Below are 21,241 nucleotides of genomic sequence, written 5' to 3'. Positions count from 1 at the left end.
GAAGAGTGACTCTGCAAAGGCCTGCAGGGACAGGATGAGGGCAGTGGCTTCAAACTAGAGCAGAGCAAATTTAGACTGGATGTTAGGAACAAGCTCTTTACTGAGGGTGGTGGAACACTGGAACAGCTTCCCCAGGGAGGTGGTTGAGGCCCCTTCCCTGGAGATATTCAGAGTGAGGCTCAACAGGGCTCTAGGCAACCTAATCCAGTGGAGGATGCCCCTGCTGACTGCAGGGAGCATTGGAGTGGATGACCTTTGGAGGTCTCTTCCAGCCCAGACCATTCTGTGATTCTATGACCTAACCAGGGGCTACACATCCAAATTCAAACCAATGCTTTGGCACTCCAGGCACTCCCTCACCTTGCACAGAGCATCCCAGCCTACTGGCAGGGATCTCACCTACAAGTTCATGCCAATTTCATCTTTGCAGCAGCGCAAGAGTGGTGCAGAAAGGGAAGGGCACCTTGCACTGAGGCAGCACTGGCTGAGTGGCTGCAGTGAATTGCCAGAGTTTCCCATGGAGTAACGGTCAAACAGTCTCAGCCCGGTTGGACTTTCCATCCTTTTTCCCATTTGAAAATCAGAAGGAACAAAGACCTGAGCACACATTCAAGCAGATGTGTCCACTTACCTTCACAGTTCTGAAAACTTGAGAGCCGCTCCAGCACTAGAAGGAAAGAAGAGAGAGGTTGTGCGGTGCAAAAGTCAGGCAGGGAACCTGCCCCTGCCGGGGCCAGCAATGGGCAGCAGCCACTGGGGCTTACCCTCAGCAGTCAGATTGAACTCGGCAGTCACCTGCCCATAGGTGTTGCTCAGGCAGCAGTAATACATCCCCTGGTCTTTGCTGCTGGCTTTAGCTATTGCCAGAGAGACGGGAGAGTCATCCTGGGCACTGGAAGAGAAAATGTTTGTTCCCATGTTAGTACTTCTGGAAGATCTGTCCCAGTTACTCCTCCTATCTCTCCTCCTGCCCTGGAGCTTCTGCCCCTCCCTGCAAAGACTGACTCAAACAGGGTGCAAGCAGACAAAATACTTTCTTTTGCCCCACCTAGGAGTGTTCGACAGCAGACACAACCCTACCAGCACGAGAGAACAGCTCCTCAGTCGAAGCCAGCAGCTGGCACAGGGCATCCCAACACTCCTGACAATCCTGTGCCCAAGCACATAAGGCATGAACGTAAAACCCCAACTCTCCTAGCCTGGCCTCACAGCAGAGGGCTTCCAGCCCTCCCAGTATTGCCCTGGCCTCCTCTGGCCACACTCCAACAGGTCCTTGTCTGTGCTGTGCTGAGGACTCCAGAACTGGCCTCAGCTCTGCACAGGGCATCTCAGTAAAGGGGCAGAATCTCCTCCTGCTCCTGCTGCCCATGCTCTGGGCATCAGACCAGGGCATGGCCAAATTTCTGGGCTGCAAGTGCCTGCTGCCAGCTCACATACAACGTTTTGTCCACCAGTATCCCAAGTCCTTCTGTGCAGGGCTGCTTCCCTTTATCCTACTGCCTGGGCTGACACTGCAGGACACTCTCCATCTCCTGCTAGCCACTCCCACACCACAGCAGGACAGCCAGCCTCCCATGGTCTCCAAGAGTGTTTGTGCCGTTTAGCTGGGTGCTGAGCTTCATGCTTCATTTCATCTTTCCCAGCACTTGGAAGCTGGATGAGACTGGCTGCGAGGAAGCAGCTGGTGACAGAGTGCCAGCTACAACCACTATTAATGCCCTGTGTGACAACAGGCTGCCTGAGCACCCCTTTTACACTCGTTCCCCACACCTCCCTTACTAAACCCCTTAGCAGGTACAAGAGGGAACTGCTGGCCTATGCTCCCAAAAGCTCCTCAGGAGCTAGAGATCTTGGGAAGCATGCACTCACCTTCGCTGCAGCCGAGCCAGCAGCTTGGAATCCTTAGTCCATGTGATGCTGGAGTCACCATGAATGTCACCAAACTGACAGCAGAGCTTCAGGTTTCCAGAGCGGTCGGGGAACAGCTCTGCCTGGATCTTCTGCAGCAGCCTGGGAGCTTGGAACAAAAGAGCCCCAGTTAGGGATTAGAAGACAATCACATGGCTTTGGGCATTTTAAAGGAATGATCTGCAGTCATTAAGGATATGAATTTGACAGTGCTGTGATTTCTCCTGGTGAGAAACAAGGCTTTCAAGCACTGTGGCTTTAGAAGTCTCCTTCGGTGCCCCACGATACCAAGAGAAATGTTTTCCATGCAAAGACATTTAGGACACAGGTCCCAAGGGAAGCTGCAGGTGACAAAGGCATTGACAGAGAGCAATTTCTCAATCAAAACATATTCCCTCTGACTAAAGGACTGCTTGGGTTTATCAGCAAGAAAAGATGCCACGGTAAGAGCTCCATCGAGAAAGTGCCTGAGCTCAGTCTCCAAGGGGTTCCAGGAACACACCTAACACAGGCTCCAGGATGAGACCTTCTGCAAGTGATGATTTCCTCAGACTGGAGAGGGTGGGTAGCTGTCTGCCTCTGCTAATGTCAGTGGCCTTTGCTTCACTCTTCAGTGACTGGTTTTCCCCTCTAAAGTCCCTACCTTTCCAGCCACAGGGCACGCCTCTTTGCTCAGCACCGAGCATCACACAAACAGGTCTGTGAAGTCCTCAGCCTGGGGAAGGTGCTGATGACCTGCTGCTCTGCTGGCACTTGTTTGCCAGCTCACAGAACACTCCAGGGACTTTGCCTGTGGGCATGGTATGAGTGGGAGGATAAAGGGCACTTAGAAAGAAAGGGAAGCAACAGGTACTCAAGGAAAGGTTTTTGGGATCATGACTTCCCTATGCTCAGGATGTTCTGTTTACTGCCATGTCAGAGTCTGAATGAGCTGGCAGGACATAGCTCCCTCAGGGACCCCATTCCTGCAGTCTGACTTTCCCTGTCTAATGCCCAAGGCACGCTGGATCGAATCTGAAGGATCAGGCACCTGCAACTGACTTCTATCTTTAACTTGTACTCACTTAAGTCCTTAGGCCTCAGAATCCTGCTGAATCAGGGCTGGAATGACACTAGCAGTACATGACAGAACTGTAAATAGAAGCAGCAGCTCATCATTCCCTGTGGGAACCTCTTTTGTCCCTCTGCAGCTGAAATTGCACAGAGAAGAGCAGTGGGCACAGAGCAGGGCAGCCTGCCCACGGCGCCAGGCAGGGGCCCACACAGGTCTCTGAAGTACAAGCACTCGTTCCTTCCCATGAGACTGAAGCAGACCAGAAGAGGTTAGGAAGACTCAGTCTTATCTGGGGCAAGTCTGAATGTTTCATTCACCTTCCCACACAAGGGAAGGAGCAGGCATTTCTCAGGACTGCAGGGTGCTCACAAGGAATGCGGCTCGCCCCTCACAGCCCCTCTGGCAAAGGATACATCTTTCCACAGAGAAGAGCTGGTGTTAAATGGGATCGGAAGAGCAGAACTCTCAGCAGAGCACACTGCCATTGGAGCCTCCGCAGAGCTTCCTGGTTGTGCAGCCTGCCTTCAGTCAATGCTCACTCCTGCTCTCATCTACTCAATTATTTCGTGGTGCAAACGTGAAATGTCACGTCAAAAGGCAAAACTAAGAGCATGGTCCCTGTAAGGTGTCCGTGGAGAACATGTCTGCCTCATCTGCCGAGCTGTTACACTGCTGCCTCTGCTGGCTGCTGTCCCTGCTCGCTGCTAAGCAGGCTCCGCAGGCTGTGACCGGCAAGCTGAACCTCGTTTCCCTTCCTGTGCCCTCTCTCGTTGTGACAGTGCTAATGCCACTCGTGCACTTCCGACCAGCAGTGGGGCAAAGGAGCTGCAGAGCCAGTCAGAAGCCAGCACAGCCCAAGGTGCTGGGCAGCAGTGGCACCTCACGGTAACGATGCTGCTGTGGCATTTGGTACCCAGGAGAGGGCAGCCACAGGGCAGCAATAGATCTGGGCACATAACGTGCACGGCTGCGTGCAGGGATGCCAGATCCCTGCGCCAGACACCCCCTAAAAGCTACTGGAAGCCACAAGTGAAGGAGCAACTATTGCACACAGGTCAGAAAGCCGACAGACACGTCTGCCAGCCGGGCAAGGATGCTCAGGAGGGCTCAGCATGAACACAACACGAATCACCAAGGTCACAGAGGAAATGATAGTCCGTGAGGACAGGGCAGCTCTGGCTGCCGTGTGCTTAATGAATCTGAACTGGGCCCGTGGCCAGAGCAGTGGGGAAGGACAGAAATGAGGATCACTTTCTCTTACCTTTGCCATCCTCTCTCAAAATGAGCTTCCTCTGCTCTTTTCTGTCTTCTTCCTGCACCATGCCAGCCTCGCTCTTCACGGCCCTTTTAACGCAGCTGGGATCCTCTCTGCCATTTCCTCCTTCCTCCAGCCGAGGTTTTTTTGACAGTGTTGCTGGTGGCAATTTCTTCTTGGCTCCAGCAGTGAAATGCCCACTCTTTGCTGGGCCTTGTTTGCGTGGGACGGGCTCAGGCTCAGCAGCAGCTGGTGACATCTGGCAGGACTTTGGTCCTTCTTCATTTTGCAGCCCTTCCACGTTGACTGGGAATGGCTCCTGAGCGGTCAACACCGAGGAGAACGGATGAGTTCTGCAGGGTGCTTGCTCTTGCAAACGTTGGTTGTCCACTGCATTAGGTGACAGCAGATCAACTAAAGCACTCACTACACTCTCCGATGCCATGAGTTCTTCATCTTTATCACCCTCAGCAGAGTCAGCAGACTTTTCAACCTGAGTTAGCTGGTTGGAAGAGATCAAGTCAGGAGAGGGCTGCTTAGTGCAGGTATTCCTGAGCTGACCCTGCACCTCAGAGCTAAGCGAGGCACACAAGGGAGCCTTTGGTTCAGCTTTACCTGGCTTATATTCAACAGTTCTTTGAATCTCTTGCTTGTTTGCACAAAAGAATGGTTCCTCCTTGCTTAGTTCAAGTGCCCCATGGAACTGCTCCTGCAGTGCTCTGCAAAAGGTTCCCAGTGTGCCCAAATGTCCCTCTGCTTTGCCTACAGTTTTTGTGGATCCAGCTTCTACTTGAGGCCCTATGCCAGCACACCCCACTGCTGGCAGACTGCTAAGGGCCTCTGCCTGACTCATGGGTGTACAGAATGTTTCCTGAGCAGTCCCTTGCTGGGGCTCTACCTGATTTCTGTAATCCCTGCGACCCTCATTTGCCACCATGTGGTGCCCACTTCGAGCCTCGCTGGGCAGCAGGGCGCTCTCTGGTGTTGCGCTGCCAGGTGCGGAGGGGGGGCAGTTAGAAGAGTCTGGGTTTAACTCTTTTGCAGAGGCAAGGGCACTGCCAACAAAAGCCACATCTGGTTGTGAGCTGCTGTGAGGGGAGGCTGCAGCCTGGCTCCTGCTGCCATGACTGCCTCCTGCGTCACAGGAAGTGGCAGCCCTCTCCTCATCACCTGTGCAGACCTTGCTCTGCTCTCCTGCTTTACAGGATTTGACAGAAAAACCTCTTAACCACGGACTCCCAGGAGGGGGAAGGAGTAGGGGTGCTGCTTCTTGCTTTGCTACCTCTGTCAGCTCTGCATTTTGGGGCAGATTCTCATGAGTCTCAGTTACATCAGGCAGTGGCATTTCATAGCTGCGTTCCTGTGCACCAGGAGGGACATGGAGGTCCTGCCAGGTACCGCTTTGTGAAGGATGGCAACCGTCAGAACCAGTGGCACTTTGTGTGTTCAAGGCTGAGCCTTTCTCTGGCAAATGCTCCTCACGACGTTTACCTCTGGTGCTACCAGAAGAGTGCTCTTCCCTTGCAAGCTGACTGGCGTTTGCAGCAGGGGAAGGGTCTTTCTCTGCAGGCAGACGAGGCGGCGCCGGCCCTGCCGGGTAACAGCCGCTGCATGGACACCTTGCCCCACTCACAGGCTCGGCCGCCGGGGGCATGCTGTGTTCGGGATGAGGTAACTGTCCAATTGTCCCAGGTGGTGCAGCTGACGGGGCTGGGGGTAGTTCTTTGCCACATGCTGGGTTACCACTGTGGGCATCTTTCTGCCCTCCAAAAGAATTTCCATCACACGTTTGGGAAGAGCTACTCCTGGCAGGCTTTCCTTTCCCAGCCGCAGGCACCGGGACGGATGCACCACTGCCAGTTAGCGCCGGATGTGGCTCCTGCTCCAAGCACTCCCCCGTGGCTAGGCCAGCACCATTTGCTGAGGCACAAATGGATGCTGTTTCCACTTTCCTTGCAGTGCTAGAATCTAGACATATGCCATCTGTTCCTACCACTTGTGCAAGACAAATGTTTCCTGTGGATGCACTGCTACAGGCTTCAGCTGTTTGAAGTAGGCTATCGGAAACATTGCAGTCTTCTTTCTCTGTTCTTTGGCTAGCAGCTGCTTGCGTGATAGGTTCCTGCTCTTCTCCCAGCTTAACTGGCAAAGGGTGACCAGAAGGGGTCTCCTGTGCAAAGTTCAGTTCTGTGACTGTGATACCTATTGGCCTAATTTCTAAGTTTGTGATCCCCTGCCTTTCATAAGTGATTTGATAGTCTGAGTCATCTTCATTAAGAAGTTTCCACAGCTTGTCATGCACCGCAGATATATCAGCATCTCCTTTGCCCCCAGGTTCTCCAGATTCCAGGGCTGCCTTGAGATTAGCTTCAGATGGAGATTCATGGCATGACAGGCTACAGAGAGCATCTGTGCCATTGCTGTCGTGTGACTCAAGGCTATACCTGTGCTCCCCTGGCTCCTCAGACGGCTCTGCGGGAGGAAGCACAGCCCAGGAGCTCGCTTGCTGCTCACGGGCAGAGTCGTTGTCCCAGGAGGGAGAAGGCGAAGCCTCACTCTTTGAGTTGCCATCAATGCTAACAATGTTAACTCCTTGTTCACAGGTGACTTGCTGAGGATGACTTTCTCCCTTGTCCCAAAGAGCAAGGAGCTGAGAACAGGTCTGTAAATTTGCATGATTGGCTTGCAAAGTCTTTTCAGTAGCAAGCATTTCTGAAGCTGGAGGGATCGCTCCTGCACTCTCAGAAGTCACAGAGTCACTTTCTGTTCCTGATTCAGGCTCTGTGCATCGTCTCTTGCTATTCTGGATCAAGAGGTTAAGACTGGCACTTTGATTCTGAAAAGAAGAGAGACAAACCCAATTACAAATTGAAGAGCTGCTAGGCACAGGTCTGAACTGGAGTCCTGGTGTGAAAAGCACCTGTTTCTTTAGAAATACTTGTCAGCTGTAACTACCAACTTGAGGGGCTGAGATCAGCCCTGGTCTTAACAGACTTCAGCCTTGGTGGGCTTCAGAGCTGCATCCAAGTGCTGAGAAATACAAAATCTAATCACAATGGAGAGCAGTGACTGATACAGTCCAGATAAAATACCCCAAATCACACTGAAATACAACAAAGCAGTCACATCTGTGCCTCCTGCTAGCAGCTGGAGAACCACTGCAGAACAAGGAGCTACCCAGACTCCGTTTTGGGAGCTAACCTAACTCCTCAGGGACAGCTGACATGGCAGAACTGTTCTGACACCCTCAAGATCACCTCAGTTGTACACACCAAAATAATGACAGGATGAACAGTAGGTCTAATCACCTAGAAATGTGCCACTCTTCCTAGGGAACCTGCACTTTGGTTACGCTCTGAAACCCCTCTGAGCCTGCCAGCTCCAGCAGGAGCTCAGCACCAGCACTGCCCTCAGCAGGCCACAGGCTCTGTAACTGGGGAGCAACCCCAGCCTGTGAGCTGAGGGCTCTGGCTCTCCAATGACATGGTGCAAGTTGTCCCTACTGTATGGGATAACAGCAGCTGGTACAGCTGGCTTTGAGGAGCTTCAATTAAGCTGCTTTGAAGCAGGAACTCCACCGGGGGCTAGAAAGAAGGGGTCACAATAGGAGCCAGGAGCCTCCTACCTTCACCAGCTAATGGAAGAAGTCACCCAGAAGAGCAGCTGCTGCACAAGACAGCCCACAGAGGTGGTAGCAGTTAGAGGCACCTTGGCACTAAAGGAAGTGCAAATCCTTGGGTAAATAGTGCTGTGGTCCTCTCAGAAGACCGGTGAGGGAAAATAACAGCTCTCCTGGACAGCAGTCAGCCATGCACTATGGTAGCAGCCCCTCACCCTGCTGCTGGCAGAGCTGGCTCCAGAGCTAGGCTCCAGCTAGCGCCACAGTGCACTTCTGCATAAACCTGCCTGCAGGAACTTGCCTCCTTCCTGCCTGCCTTAGGTTATACCAGCAGGTTGCCAAGGCGTTTCTGGTTTGCTATAGAGCAGCTGTCCACGATTTCCTTGTGCTATAAAGAGTAGCTTCCAGATGGGATGCTTTTGTCTGGCTCACTTTCAAGACCACATAATGTTGAACCTAGACCTAAATTTCATCTTCATTCATGCATATTTAAAATGAGAGGGTTGCTCTGTGATCATCTCTAGCCCTTTTTTGCACACCAGTACTTCTTTCTTACTCCATCTGTATCTGCTGCAGAGCTTTGGTGATGGACACCGAAACAGAAGCAAGAGCAAGACTCTGAGCAGCCCGTCTGAAACTGGCCACAGCACGCACAGCAAGGGAACAGCTGCTCTCTGCTAAGAACTTGCTGGCAGAGTTTATTATGCTGTGCTCAGCAATGAAACAATGCCTCTGGGCACCATGCAGATACCTGCTGCCAGAAACTCTCTTCAACTTAACTGTGTGCTGCTGGAATTTTATCTGCTATAGAAACAGAGGAGTCTTTGGCTGTTTGTCAGGCAGAAGAATTTGGTGATTTTAAGTGCCTACGACACCCCAGTGGTGAGACTGAAGCTAGGCTGCTACCCAGAGCTGGGAGGCACTGTGGCATGAATAACAGAGGCGAAGGAAAGCCTGTGGAGCTGAAGAAAGTTTGTGTTTATTTGTCAGAAGCGATCGTCCTCTGTGCAGCCAGCTACACGCCTTCAAATCTGTAAAGGTGGTGATAGGATTACTCATCCCTATGCACTTAGCTCAAGTGTTTGCTACGTGAAAGAAAAAGAAGGGCCCAGTCCTCCCACTTACAGAAGTGGGTGGAACATCCCATCAGTCTGTGCAACTGCATTGGTTTGCTGAGAACACAGTGCAGCACACACCAGCAGCTGGAAAGCACCACCTCAGGGGGTTGCTTTAAGCTGGTTTGTGTTTCAGCTGGACGACCTAGCTTTGCTCATTATGTTTGTTTCTAACAAGGATGGCTCAACTGCCTCTGCAGCAGGAGCTCTCTCCTGGTTAGAAACCCCCAGCCATCGGGCTCAGGCTGCCAGCATGTTAAGTGGATAACAACTTTTTTCTTTAATATAAAGAGAAAAGAAAGTAAATTAAAACACTCTCTGCTCACAATAGGTATTTGTGAAACCTTCTGGGCTGGCAGAAGCATTTCTGTGGTAAGACCTGTGTAATAGCCTAGAGATCAGATTTCCCCATCCAGCTGTCCAGAGTCCCATTAGTGCCTCTTACTATCATCAGTCTCACTCTATAATTAGAACAGCTCATGGTTTACTTGGGCCTTTTTCAACACCAGGCTTCCTTCCCAGACGTAGCTGTCATTCAGGAGTACTGCCTTCAAAGTAATTGAAGTTGTACATTATTGGTGACAAACAGCAATAAATGACACTTAAATCAGTAGAGCAGCTCTTTCTATTAAATGGTAAGGGTTTCACTTACCCCAGATGAGACGTTTGCATCTGGTATCTGATCTTGCTCAGGCAGGCTCCAAGTCCTCCTTTCCCAGTGACAGTCTTTATCTGCCTCTTCTGTGTGACACGAACCAGCCGGCATTTGTGGGCTCTCTGTCTCCTCGGGGATGCGTGTGGAAAGGACGCCTCCCTGACTGGAAGCACTGGATTCACTGAGCTCTGCTGCCAGCTGGAAGGACTGTCCTATAGCACTGACATACCTGCACAGCTCTTTAGGGTTGAACAACTTCAGAAGGTTTCTTCTCAGACTTTCTGTTAGGGTACAGACAGTGTGCTTTGCATTTTCCTCTGGCAGGTCCCCTCCCCACTCCTCTGGCAGTGGAGAGCTCTCGCCCTGCAGGTCCTCATCCGTGCTGCTCTCTGCCATCCTCTCTGCAGCCTGACCTGTCCAAGGAGAACCTAGGCCACCAGCAGAGGATTCTGCCTGGGCACCTGTGCCACCCTCGTTCTTTGGTTTGTCAGCTGAGGATCCCGCAGCCGAGTGGGCACTGCCATGAGCGTCCGCTTCAGCGCTGGGATGGTCATTTCCAGTGGCTGCAGATGCAACAGGCGCTGGGCACTTCTCTTGGTCCTTCACGCCGGCACTTTGCTCTCGGTGGTGCCCACAAGTGAGAGTCATCTCTGCCTGCAAAGCTGACTGGCTGCACACAGAGGGGTCTCTGCTTACATTTACTCCTTCGAGTTTTGAGTGATGACCACAGAAGCCAATGGAGGCATCCATAGGCGTAGTGTTATCTGACACTTGGAGCCGACAAGGCATGTCACCGAGGAAGTAAGCACACCCATCACAGTCCTTACTCAGGTTTAAATCATCCTCATCATCACTGCCTAACAAAAACTCTAACTTCTTCTGCCAGATTTCATTCTCGTGTGCTGTCAGCACATCTGAGCATTCAAAATACTCCAGGTCATCATCGTCATCAGAAGAGTCACCCCTGACACCTGGGGACTCTGCGTACATCTCCAGAACAGGGGCGGGATTGTCAGCGCCATCTTTCACCAAATCACGGTGATTTGCTGCAGGAGCATCTGCCCGCTCACTCAGCAGGGCGCCCACGGGCGGAGGTCTAACGAGCCCAGTCTCCGCACACGCCTGGACATCTGCCAGAGCCCCGCCAGATTGCGAGCCCTGCGTGCTCAAGCAATGGCTGTCCGGGCGGTAAGTGACCGCATCTGTGGGGTGGGAACGCGCCTGTCCAGCACAGCGCTCCCCCGCGGCCCCGGCAGCACCGCCGACCCTGCCGCTCAGATTCACCAGCTCCTCACCGGGCTCCCACCGAGCGCTTCGGCAGGAAGCATCGTCCCGGGCTTTAAACAAGTTTTTAACATCCATGCTGTCCTCTGCCTTAGGCAAGTGTCTGTGAGGTCTCTCAAACGAGGGCAGCACTTCTGCCTCTCTGGACTTCTGAAGCAGTGAAGCATTGACTTGTGACGAGCCAGACTCTGGTGAAACCAGCACAGGCTTGCCCCTGCAGGGGTAACTCCTGCGTGGTGCCAAACTGTTCTGGTGCAGCTCGGTCTGCCCTGAAGCCTCCCGCATTGTCGCTCGGCTCACCAACGAACTCTGGGGAAGTGCTGTGCTTGGTACCGGAGTCCAGTGGAGCAGAAGCTGAACAGCAGCTCATTCTAGCTGCCAGACCGCTCCCCGGTGTTCCTCAGTAAGGTGCCCATCCTGCTCTGCACACCTGCGAAGCAAAGAAAGCTGAAGGTTACAATGGCTCCTGCAGTGGGTCTGCGCATTCTGCGACAGCTGGCACAGCTGCAAGTGTTATTTCAAAGTCACCATCAGAGGTTAAAACAGCACCCACAGCCCAGCTGCCTGCGTGGTGATGCCTCATGGCAGCACACTGCCACTGTTCAGAGCAAGGTGTGCTGAGGAAACACATTCTCAAGCAGCCTGCACACACCTGCAGCAGCACAAACCAGGCTCTGGAACATGTTGTTGAGATGTCTCTAAATGCAAATAGCAGTTTGCAGACTATTTCCACGCATGCATGACTTCTCCAGGTACAAGCACCTGCTCTTTTGGTGGTCCATGGCACAACTGCAGGTTACTGCCTGCACTGGCGTCACAGTGCAGAATCTCTTTGTAGAAGTACCTGGAGCAATCGACCCGGTTAGATTACAGAGGCTCTGTCTGGCTAAAGAACTCTGTTTCACTTTGGCTTGATGTTTGTCATTTCTGTGGTGAGAGAACAGTGAAATCACAAAATCAGTCAGGGTTGGATGGCACCACAAGGATCATCTAATTCCAATGAGGCTGATTAGCTTCTGTGTCCTGTTCATACTGAACCTCAAACTGTTGTGCAGAGGCAACATAGTGTTGGAATGCAGAATTCACATAAAACCCAAGTGAAACGTGTCCAGAGGCTGCTGGGAGCTAAATCCAAAGAAATGTGGAATTCTCTCTCAAATCACAAGATTTCAGACACTTGGAACATTTTTGCACACTGTTAGGGACATCCTGGGACTTCCTTCGCCACATAGTACCCAGGCTAATTACAGCAGGACTGTTCCTTGACTCTCCAGGGATTCACTTGTCAGGGAAAGCAGTGCAGCAGGACTGAGTTTCAAGTAAATGTACCTCGTGAAGGATGCCAAACTAAAAGCTCTGAAAAACAGTGACCTGTTTTTATTCAGTCTGGGATGACATGAGGGACAGCAAAAAAACGTTCTTGCCCTCCTGCTAATCTAATGAAGCTATTTAAGAGACGTCCATTCTCATTTTCCTTCCCTCACTGCCCCCCTACTGCGACCTTTTTAGCTAAGGCTCCTCTGCTGGCTGCAAGATCCCCAGCCATTAGCAGCTGGGCACAGCAGTCCTTCCCTGCGCCCTTTCAAGCACTCTGTGGCTCCTTATCTGCACGTAGCAGCACCATGGGGCAGAACAGTCACTGGCCCTGTCAGCACCCAGCTCCGTGTCACAGTCCACTGCAGACACTAATCAAACCAAATATGTGGGAGCCAGGTTGGAGCTCAGTGGCTGCAGTGCGAGGGGCTCGCATGGCCTGCTCAGGATCCACTGCTCACTCAAAGCACATGGAGCGGCCAAGGGTCAAACCCTGCCACAGACCTTTCCCATCCAGCCACCAGGGAGCTGAAAAGTGTTTCAGGGGCAGGATATCAGGCAGGACCACGTTAGGCTGGTGACAAGCAGCTTGACTCCAAGCAGAGAGCAGCGCAGGGACAAGCACCCAGTGCTCTCTCAGCACACAGCACGTGCCTGTGCTGCACACACATGTGGACATGCCTCAGCCTCACCTCCTGGGCTTGGCTTGGAGATGCAGCAGCCTATCCGTGCTGAGGGTGGTGAGACGCTGGCACTAGACAGGTGGAGATGCCCTGTCCCTGGAACCACTGAAGGTCAGGTTGCCTGGGGCTCTGAGCAACCTGCTTTAGTTGCAGATGTCTCTGCTGACCACAGTGGGCTTGGACTGGATGAGCTTCCCACCCAAACCAGTTTGTGATTCTATGATTATCCACACAGGTGATGCAGAGCAGGAAGCTGCCACGCATGCTTCCTCAGACCTTTGAGCACAAGAATCAGTTTAGGTAAAAATCCACTGTAATATGAGCTTCTCTGCTGAAGAGGACAAGAAGAGGACAATTAGTGCATATTCTGGTGGGTTTAAATAATGTGGGCACCTGTCAGCTGGCCCTGGGCCAACACTCTACTCGTGCTTCACGCAGGCCTTCAAAGTGCAATCTAAACCAGGCATGCAACCAGAGCCCTGAGGGGAAAGAAGGCATCAGATCCTATTATCTCCAGCCTTTCACGGCTCTGATCACATTTTTGCTCTCCATTTCAACTCCAAGCAATATATATGTTTAACAGAAACAAAAAAAAATAGTGGTAGAGATGACTCTTTTCCTCATCTATTTCACTAGTGCCATGGAATTACCCCCTCAGCATTCACCCAGCTCCTCTTGAGCATGAAATTTGCCTAATGTTCCCTGTTGCTTTGGTTCAGATCTGCTTTCATCTTGGCCTTTGGGAAGAGCAGATGCCTCTTTCCTGGTTTTGGAGGGTAGAAGTTATTTTAAAAGCATGCTGATTTTCCCAGCTGAGAAGAGCCTTGGCATCAGTCTTTTAATGCAGATTGGCTCATGAATACTCTTTGCTACAGCAATTGCACTATTCAGTTATCATTATCCCAGTTCAGCTGCGGTTTGACACGGAGGGAAGAGTCAGCTTTCTTGGCTATGCAGATTAGATTGCTGCACGTTCAGGCAGATGCAGCCATGGAAATCAAAGTAAAATGCAGCCCATCAGGAAACTGCCCCAAATGCTGCTTCCCCACCCACCATAATGCGGCGTTACTGCTTCTAAATCCGGGGAGAGAATAGAAGCTGCTAAATAAGACCATAATTTCAATTACTGAATTCAGACAGAGATGGGCAAGAGACCTGTCGGTACCTCCCCAAGAAAGCTTGTGGCAGAAGTGATGGCATGTGCTGAGCAGAGGTGAACAAGGGACTGTGGTCACTGACCCTCAGCTACAGACTGGGAAGCCGAGAATAAACTCACATCCTGATGAACTGAGTTTGGAACACTTGCTAAAAGCACAGAGAAGGTCTGCATGTGTAAGGGCATTCTCACTGCTTGTCTCAAGCCATGCTCCGGAAGCCAGTGATGCTACTTGCTGACCCAGGATCTTGCTGGTGACAGCAGCCTGCACGGAGGAGCCCGCTCCGTGCACTGGCACCAGTTCCTGAGCAGTGGCACAGGGTCCTGGGTCCAGCTCGAGCCCAGCTCCACTGTCCAAGGGTGGCCCCTGGAGCCTCACCTTGCAGGAAGACTGCAAGACAAGCTGCAGCTGCTTCTTATCTCACCACCTTACAAGGAGTAGCTCTGTCTCCAGCATTCCTGCTTGCAGACAGCTTAACCACTCCTGCAGCTGGTGCTTCTTGCCCTCCATGACTGCTCCTCAGTCGCAAATGGCTTGCTGCAACCCACACTTTCCCTTCCTGATCCCTGGACAACGTGGCCTCCCCTTTCCCCTTCCTCTACCTATCTCTTGGATATGTCGCCACTGCCAGGAAGAAAACACGCACCCGGCACCACGCTCTGATGTTGCCTGAGCTCAGTGCTCCAGGAGACATGGATAATGGGGAAAAAAGCTGGCAGCAGCCTGGAAACAGAAAGCTGACAACTGTGGCTGGGTAGGATCTAGCAGAAATACAGAACTGATGAAAGCCTGCACCAGTCAAGTTAGCCAGGCAGCAACAGCAAGGCCATCACCAAAACCCTGCCAGGGTAGAACACACTCAAAGTGCTCACAAAAACCAAGCAGCTTCAAATAATGTGCAGAAGGACTGCTGGGGATAGTATCCAAATCGCTATAACATTGAGCATTTCTTGAAGGAAGACATAAAGCAAACCAAATTTGAGTAAATGTGCAAGAAAAAGCTATTTGATTTGCAGTCTGTACTTTGGCAGTGCTGGGGTTTCACAGTTAGAGGGCAGAAACAGTCTGAAATTCCAGTTCTAAACAAACATCCTGGATGCCTGCATTTTTACCAGGATGAAATGTAACATTAAAATTAAAATGTCTAATATTTGGCTATTGAATGCAACTGAGACCAAAATACACTTGAAAACTTCCACTTTGGCATGGAAGGAGCAGTGATTGAATGACTGACTCTGACATTTAGCTACAGCCATCTTGCAGGTGTGTTTGGACCCACAGCCACTTCTACTGATTTCAGAAGGAACTGTAGGCTTAATCCTAAAGTCAGCAAAAACACTTTTAAGCAACAAAAAGAAACCAACTCAATTCAATTTTTGAAAGTGGCTATTCATTTCCTTCCCATGCCATGGTTTATTTAGTGATAACCAAAATGGGAACCTGCCTTTGAAAGCAGTCTTACAGCCACAGAAGTTACTTCTGCAGGAAGCTCAAGCATTTTACAAGCCTAGGAGGGAATCCCTGTCTTTCCTCTGGAGCCAGTGGAAAAAATGCCTTTTACTACCTCCCTGAGGCTTTTTCCTCTTTACTATCTCCTCACCACATAATCGACAGTCTCTGTACAGTCCTGCTCAGCCCACACCTTCCTTCAGAATGATTTCTTCCTATCTTTCAGAGGCCCTTGCCGTCCTCACTTCCACATGACCTGTCACAGATTGTCTCTCCCTTATCATCACCCCACAAGCCTTGGGGGCCAGGGGCTGTTCTGTGTCCACACGCTGCCTGGCACAATGGGCACATGATCTATGCCCAAGCCTCCCTCAGGACAACTGCAGTACCATTAATAGATGCAAAGGTGCTTTGACAGCCAAAGCATTGTCTGGGTGCCCTGGAGTCTGCCATCACCGCAGACACTAGTGTGAGCTGTAAATATCCCTGGGTTGCTGTCTGGCTCTGCAAAGGACCTGCTGTAAAACACCCACATCAGCACAAAGAAGTGGGAGAGAAGAACTGTGCCAGCCCATGGCAAGGCTATCTGAGCCCAGCACACCGGAGGAACCACACTGATAATCCCCTCTGGTCCATGCTGGGGACTAAACCTTTAGTTCCTCTTACACAAGGTGCCTCTGGGATAGCTGCAGCCACCAGAACAATGGAGAGCTACAGAAATACTCTGTGAATAGCTTCAGTGACTTATCTGCCACCGGCCACACTGCAGGGCCACAAAACTTCTGGCAGATCCCTTTGGTCAAGGATTAGTTTTCATTGAACTGCCTTACACAAAAAGCAGAACCTCTCTCCTTTGTACACAGGTGTGCAGGGGGAGGAGGCGGGCACATGTGGTTTAGGCTGCTCATCTCTTCCTTTTACACTTCTCCAGACGACTCATCCTGTTCAGAGTCGCTGAGCAGCTGCTGATGTGCTTCACTGCTTATGCTGAGATACTTGGTCTGAGACAACCGACTCCCCAAATGCCAGACGTTTCCTATGATCAGCTCCACACCATAGGCTGGACTTTAGGAACTGGATTTGCCTTTTTGGAAATCAATTATTATTCTCTAGACAATCCTACTAACAGCTCTTTCTCCTCTTGCCTGAGCATGTGACATGCACTTCGTACACCCCTGGACAAGCAGCGTCACCACGGAGCAAGCTGGTGAACATAATTAGAGACAAGCACGAAAATTCTAAGAATACCAATAACCACAAACCCTTTCTTTGTGAACAAGAATGGTTACTACTGTGCAGGTCCAAGCAGAAGGCTAGCTGGCATGGACCACAGGGTGTTATCCCTACTGCACTGACTGAAGGCAAAGAAAGCAGCAAAAGCAGAATAGAATCACCAAACACAAAAAAGGAACCTCCACTTGCCACGTGATCCCAAGGAAATTCTAGAGGGGACACTGTATAAAAGATGTGTCTAGCAGGAACACCTCCAGCCCCGGCTGCGTGCCCATGCCACGCCCCTCGCTGGCACGGGCGCGGCACACAGGCTGCCCCTCCCTCACCCTCTGTTTGGCACGGACAGAACCCACAGGCACAGGGGAGCAGACCTGCACGGCCTGGCCGGGGTCTCGCTCCGCAGCACTGAGGAATGCAAAGGGAAGCCAGTGCAGGCAATCGAGGAAGTCAGGGCAGAGCATGGGTTTCTGCAGAGCTCAGGGCACTGGGTCCCAGTATGCACCGCTATCAGTCGGCACGCCTGCACCGGGCTCCGGTGGGCACCGCTGCCAGGCGGCATGCCTGCAGTGTTGAGAGCAGGCACGGGCAGTCCTGCAGCACAGAGTCACAGCACAGCAGAACACATGCACACAGCGAGCACTGAAGGAGCGACACTTACTGCAAGAGGCTGCACTGCGAGCGACCTGGGCAGCAAGCGGAGCTTCAAAGGAGCTCTCACTGCTAATAGAGACTGTGCTTTACTGCCCTGAGCCCTGGGTTGCAGAGCTGCAAAGACATCGCACTCCTAATCACTTGGCCTCTCAGACTCTTCCTAGAACGACCAGCTGGCTCTGTGTGTGTAACACATCCTGTCACCCTGTGGTCTGCTCAAGGTTAGTACCAATTCCTCTTCATTCTCCCTGGGAATGTATCTCAAACATGCCTTAATTTCCTGACAAGGAGTCTGCATGTGGTTTGTACAGCCGAGGTGTTCCTCTAAGAAACCACCAACCGCAGCTCCTCCCACTACCTGTCCCCTGCCTGCCAACTCCCTTGTGTTTGGGAATACACTACACACGTTCTCACACCTCCTCATCCTGGGCACCCCTCAGCAGGGGTTTGTTATTTTGTAGCAAATTCCCCAAGTTTAGGTTTCTCTTCTTCCCAAACGAATCACAGATTTTTCCTGCTCTTCAGTTACACAGTCACTACATACCAGTTTAGACTTCTCACACGAGGAATTAAACTCCCTGCCTGCAAACACACAGAGGACATCTACCTTTGCCACCAGAAACACACAACTTTGTCCCCCCACTCCTAGTCCATACAAGCTTTCCAAAGTGATTGTGCCAGACAGCCACAGAAATGTTTTCCTCCAGTGTTGTGACCATGCTTACGTCCTTAAACTTTGCTGCCTTGTAAGAGTCCCCAAGAGGACAGAAACTACAGTTCTGGAGTTCAGTTACGACTTTGTGAGCTCTGTCGGCAGTGAGCACTCAAAGAGCAGCGTGCCCACTGGGCAGTCTAACGTTTGTCGGGGTGAGGGCAGCCAGAAGCCTCGCACGCAGGGCTTTACAGGAACCGTGTTTTGCTGGTTCCTGTGAATCCCCGAGGCTGGGCCATATAGTTCTTCTAGAAGTGCTTCAAGGCACTGCAATCAAATCACACACTCGGAGCAGCAGGCGTGTGCAGAATGAACACGAAGCAGCAGAATGCAGTATTACCTAAGCCAGTTGCGTACCTGCCACATAACACCACAGCTCTTGTTCCCTGCTTACACACCAGAAGAATAAATGATCGGCTCTGCACATGTCTTGTGAAGACCTTAATATAGAGTAATTAAAATAAGCAATCATGGCACAACTCTTAACACTGAGCTGCCTTCATCTATTTTTAACATTTCTCCAGCATCTGACGCTGTTAACACAAGGAGTTCATGCAGCCTGACGAGCATTTACGCACTACCAAGTGAGCAGATTTTCTCTGGAAGGGAGGTAATGTTCACCTGTTGACTGCTAGGCCAAGCAAGGTGCGTTTAGAAAGAGTCAGCTGCCTGTCTGACAGCTCCTCTCCCTCACGCACTCTTCAGAGAAGGGAGCTTGCTCTTATGCCAGTTTTGCAGTTTGGTTGCCTTCCCAAAGCTCGGTGGCAATAGCAGCAGCGCGTGATTCCAGCAACATTCAGTGGAACTACAAAGGCAGCACGTTTTAACAACGTATCGACTGAGACAGCAGAAAGGGCCGCACCGGCAGAAGCAAGTAACAAATCCTGTTTCCTGTTCACTAACAGCACAAACCGCTACATTCAGCCAGGGCAATAAGATTGAAGTCAGTGGCTCTTCCCGTTCAGGAGCATTTTAGGACGCGCGTTCTGTTTCCACACAGGATAAAAAAGCAACCTGCAAAGTGCAAGCAATCTGAGCTGTCAAACCACAAATATGCACTTACCTATGAGTGCTCTCTCCCCAGGTTCTCGAAGCGGGCCAGCCTCCTGGTTCCACTCTGCACTGCAATACAAGAGACGTTCACTTTATGCATGCTGCTCCAGAGCTGAGACCCTGGCTGAAAGCTTCAGGGTTGTTTTGCTAGTGTGACCTTAGAGTAGCGAGCCTGATCACAGAACAGTCTGACTTTTAAGAGGGACTATTTCATTACACGCAGCAGATGGCCCTTCCTGGGAAGACCTCAGCCAGACAGCAATGCAGGCAGAGCTGGCAGTAACATCCTACTTCCATAGAAGTCCAGAGGAATTTCCTCGTGGCCTCGAGAAAGAGGAAGCGTTGGCCTTAGCTTTTCATAATACAGCACTGGGTCAGTTTTTAAAGCACATGCTTAAGCGTGCTCTGCCACTTCACTAGGCAGCCTGGGGATTTCTAACTTGCCCGAAGGCAAGCACATGCACTCTGCCGAACATGCCGAAACCTACAAGGCTGAGGAAACCCAAGGTGGATACTGAACTTAATCATGGCATAAAAATCCACCTTAACAGCTCGCATTCCTCAAAGGTAGATTCGTGACTCCCACAGTAAGAACGTAGCCCCACTCCTGCTACTCAAGAGGCCAAATCTCACAAAGGAGGAACTGGAATGCATTGCCCCTGAGCTCATGAGCTCAAGGGGCACAGAAAAGGATGAAAAGCAAGGTCTGTGACAAGTTTTTTCTTGATCATTTTACCGAAAGCAGAGCTAAAACTGGTTATGAGATCCTACTGTGCTAGACACTTCTTGTTCTCAGGGTTATCTAGGCCCAGATGGGAAACCAGTGTGTTCAGCAATAAATATAGCACCCAGAGCCACCCCCCTTCGGGAACAGCAGCAGAGATAGCCATGGTTTATATAACAGCCTCAGTGCCAAAACGGCCTCCAAGGAAATGCAACACCAAGACCTGCAAGCATGTCCAACCTGGGCTAGGAGAGAGGGAAAAGCCACTCAGTGCAACTCCTGCAAGTCTAACGGAATGGCTTGGTTTGCAGAGATGTCAGGAGAGATGCCACACTGCCAGCTGCTCAGCGGGCCGATGTGTAAAGCTCGCACAACCCGGGACTCAGCGGCTCCACTGAACAGCAGGTGACTGGCTTGGCCAGGATGCTGTGCAACCGCAGCCCCCCAGGTTCCAGCCGGCCCAGCGGGATGCCGAGGCAAGCATGCAAGTCACATAGGACTTCAGAAATACAGGATGCTCGATCCTGTCCATTGGCCATGCCTGAAAGCGTGGAAAGGTCTCTCCTTGGGACACCCTTTCTGAGCACCACCTCCTCTCCCTCAGCAGTACCTCCTCACTCTCCCTAAAAGACACCTGAGGTGCCTGACCCAATACCCTGGGCACCTGCCTGGGAACGGACAGCCGACTGCAGGGCAAGTACGCGTGTGTCACAGGGGGGTCCACGGCCGGGATGGCTCTGCTTAGGGGAAGTTGTTTCTTCTCAAAACAAGCCTCCGAGCGCCAGTGTTTTGCTTTCTGCCCGTTTCTCTTGCCACCCAACGCCTTCTCTCACCGGAGCGCGCTCCTGGCAGTCCGGTCGCGTAGGCCCTCAGCGCCAGCTGCCCACACCGCAGCAGGTCTCGGCCTCAGACACTCGGCTCTGCCCTCTCCAAACAGGCAAAACAAACCCCGAGCGATTCCCCGACGCCGCCAGCAGCGCCGGAGCACTCGCTCCCGGACCGAGGGCACACCTTCCTGCCTCTCCCAAGGGCCACAGGCCTTCCGAGCACGGACGCGGGGACAGGCCCCGCGGCGAACGGCGGGAACCGGCGGGAAACGGCGGGAACCGGCGCGCCGCGCGGGCAGGCCGGGCCCCGGGCACGCGCACGGCGCCGAGCAGAGCCGAGCCGAACCGAGCCGAACGCAGCCGAGCCGGACATAGCCGAGCCGGACCGAGCCGAGCCGGACATAGCCGAGCCGAACCGAGCCGACCGCAGCCGAGCCCGACATAGCCGAGCCGAACGCAGCCGAGCCGGACCGAGCCGAACGCAGCGGAGCCGGACATAGCCGAGCCGAACGCAGCCGACCCGGACCGAGCCGGACATAGCCGAGCCG

At 52.1% G+C, this 21,241-nt stretch overlaps 1 protein-coding gene across 1 annotated transcript in view; it reads right to left on the bottom strand.

The window, feature by feature from the left end:
• ALPK2 (alpha kinase 2) overlaps positions 1 to 21,092 on the bottom strand; it is a 31,275-nt gene extending 10,183 nt beyond the window's left edge. Inside the window, 6 exon segments of the mRNA XM_064141774.1 lie at positions 632 to 667; positions 765 to 892; positions 1,870 to 2,017; positions 4,224 to 7,053; positions 9,604 to 11,320; positions 19,153 to 21,092. Of these exon segments, the coding sequence (XP_063997844.1) occupies positions 632 to 667; positions 765 to 892; positions 1,870 to 2,017; positions 4,224 to 7,053; positions 9,604 to 11,175 (4,714 nt within the window). The 5' untranslated portion in view covers positions 11,176 to 11,320; positions 19,153 to 21,092.
• Positions 21,093 to 21,241: the final 149 nt, after the last annotated feature.

Source organism: Pogoniulus pusillus, unplaced genomic scaffold (assembly GCF_015220805.1).
Source record: "Pogoniulus pusillus isolate bPogPus1 unplaced genomic scaffold, bPogPus1.pri scaffold_72_arrow_ctg1, whole genome shotgun sequence".
Lineage (NCBI taxonomy): Eukaryota > Metazoa > Chordata > Aves > Piciformes > Lybiidae > Pogoniulus > Pogoniulus pusillus.
This window is presented reverse-complemented; position numbering and strand designations above follow the sequence as displayed.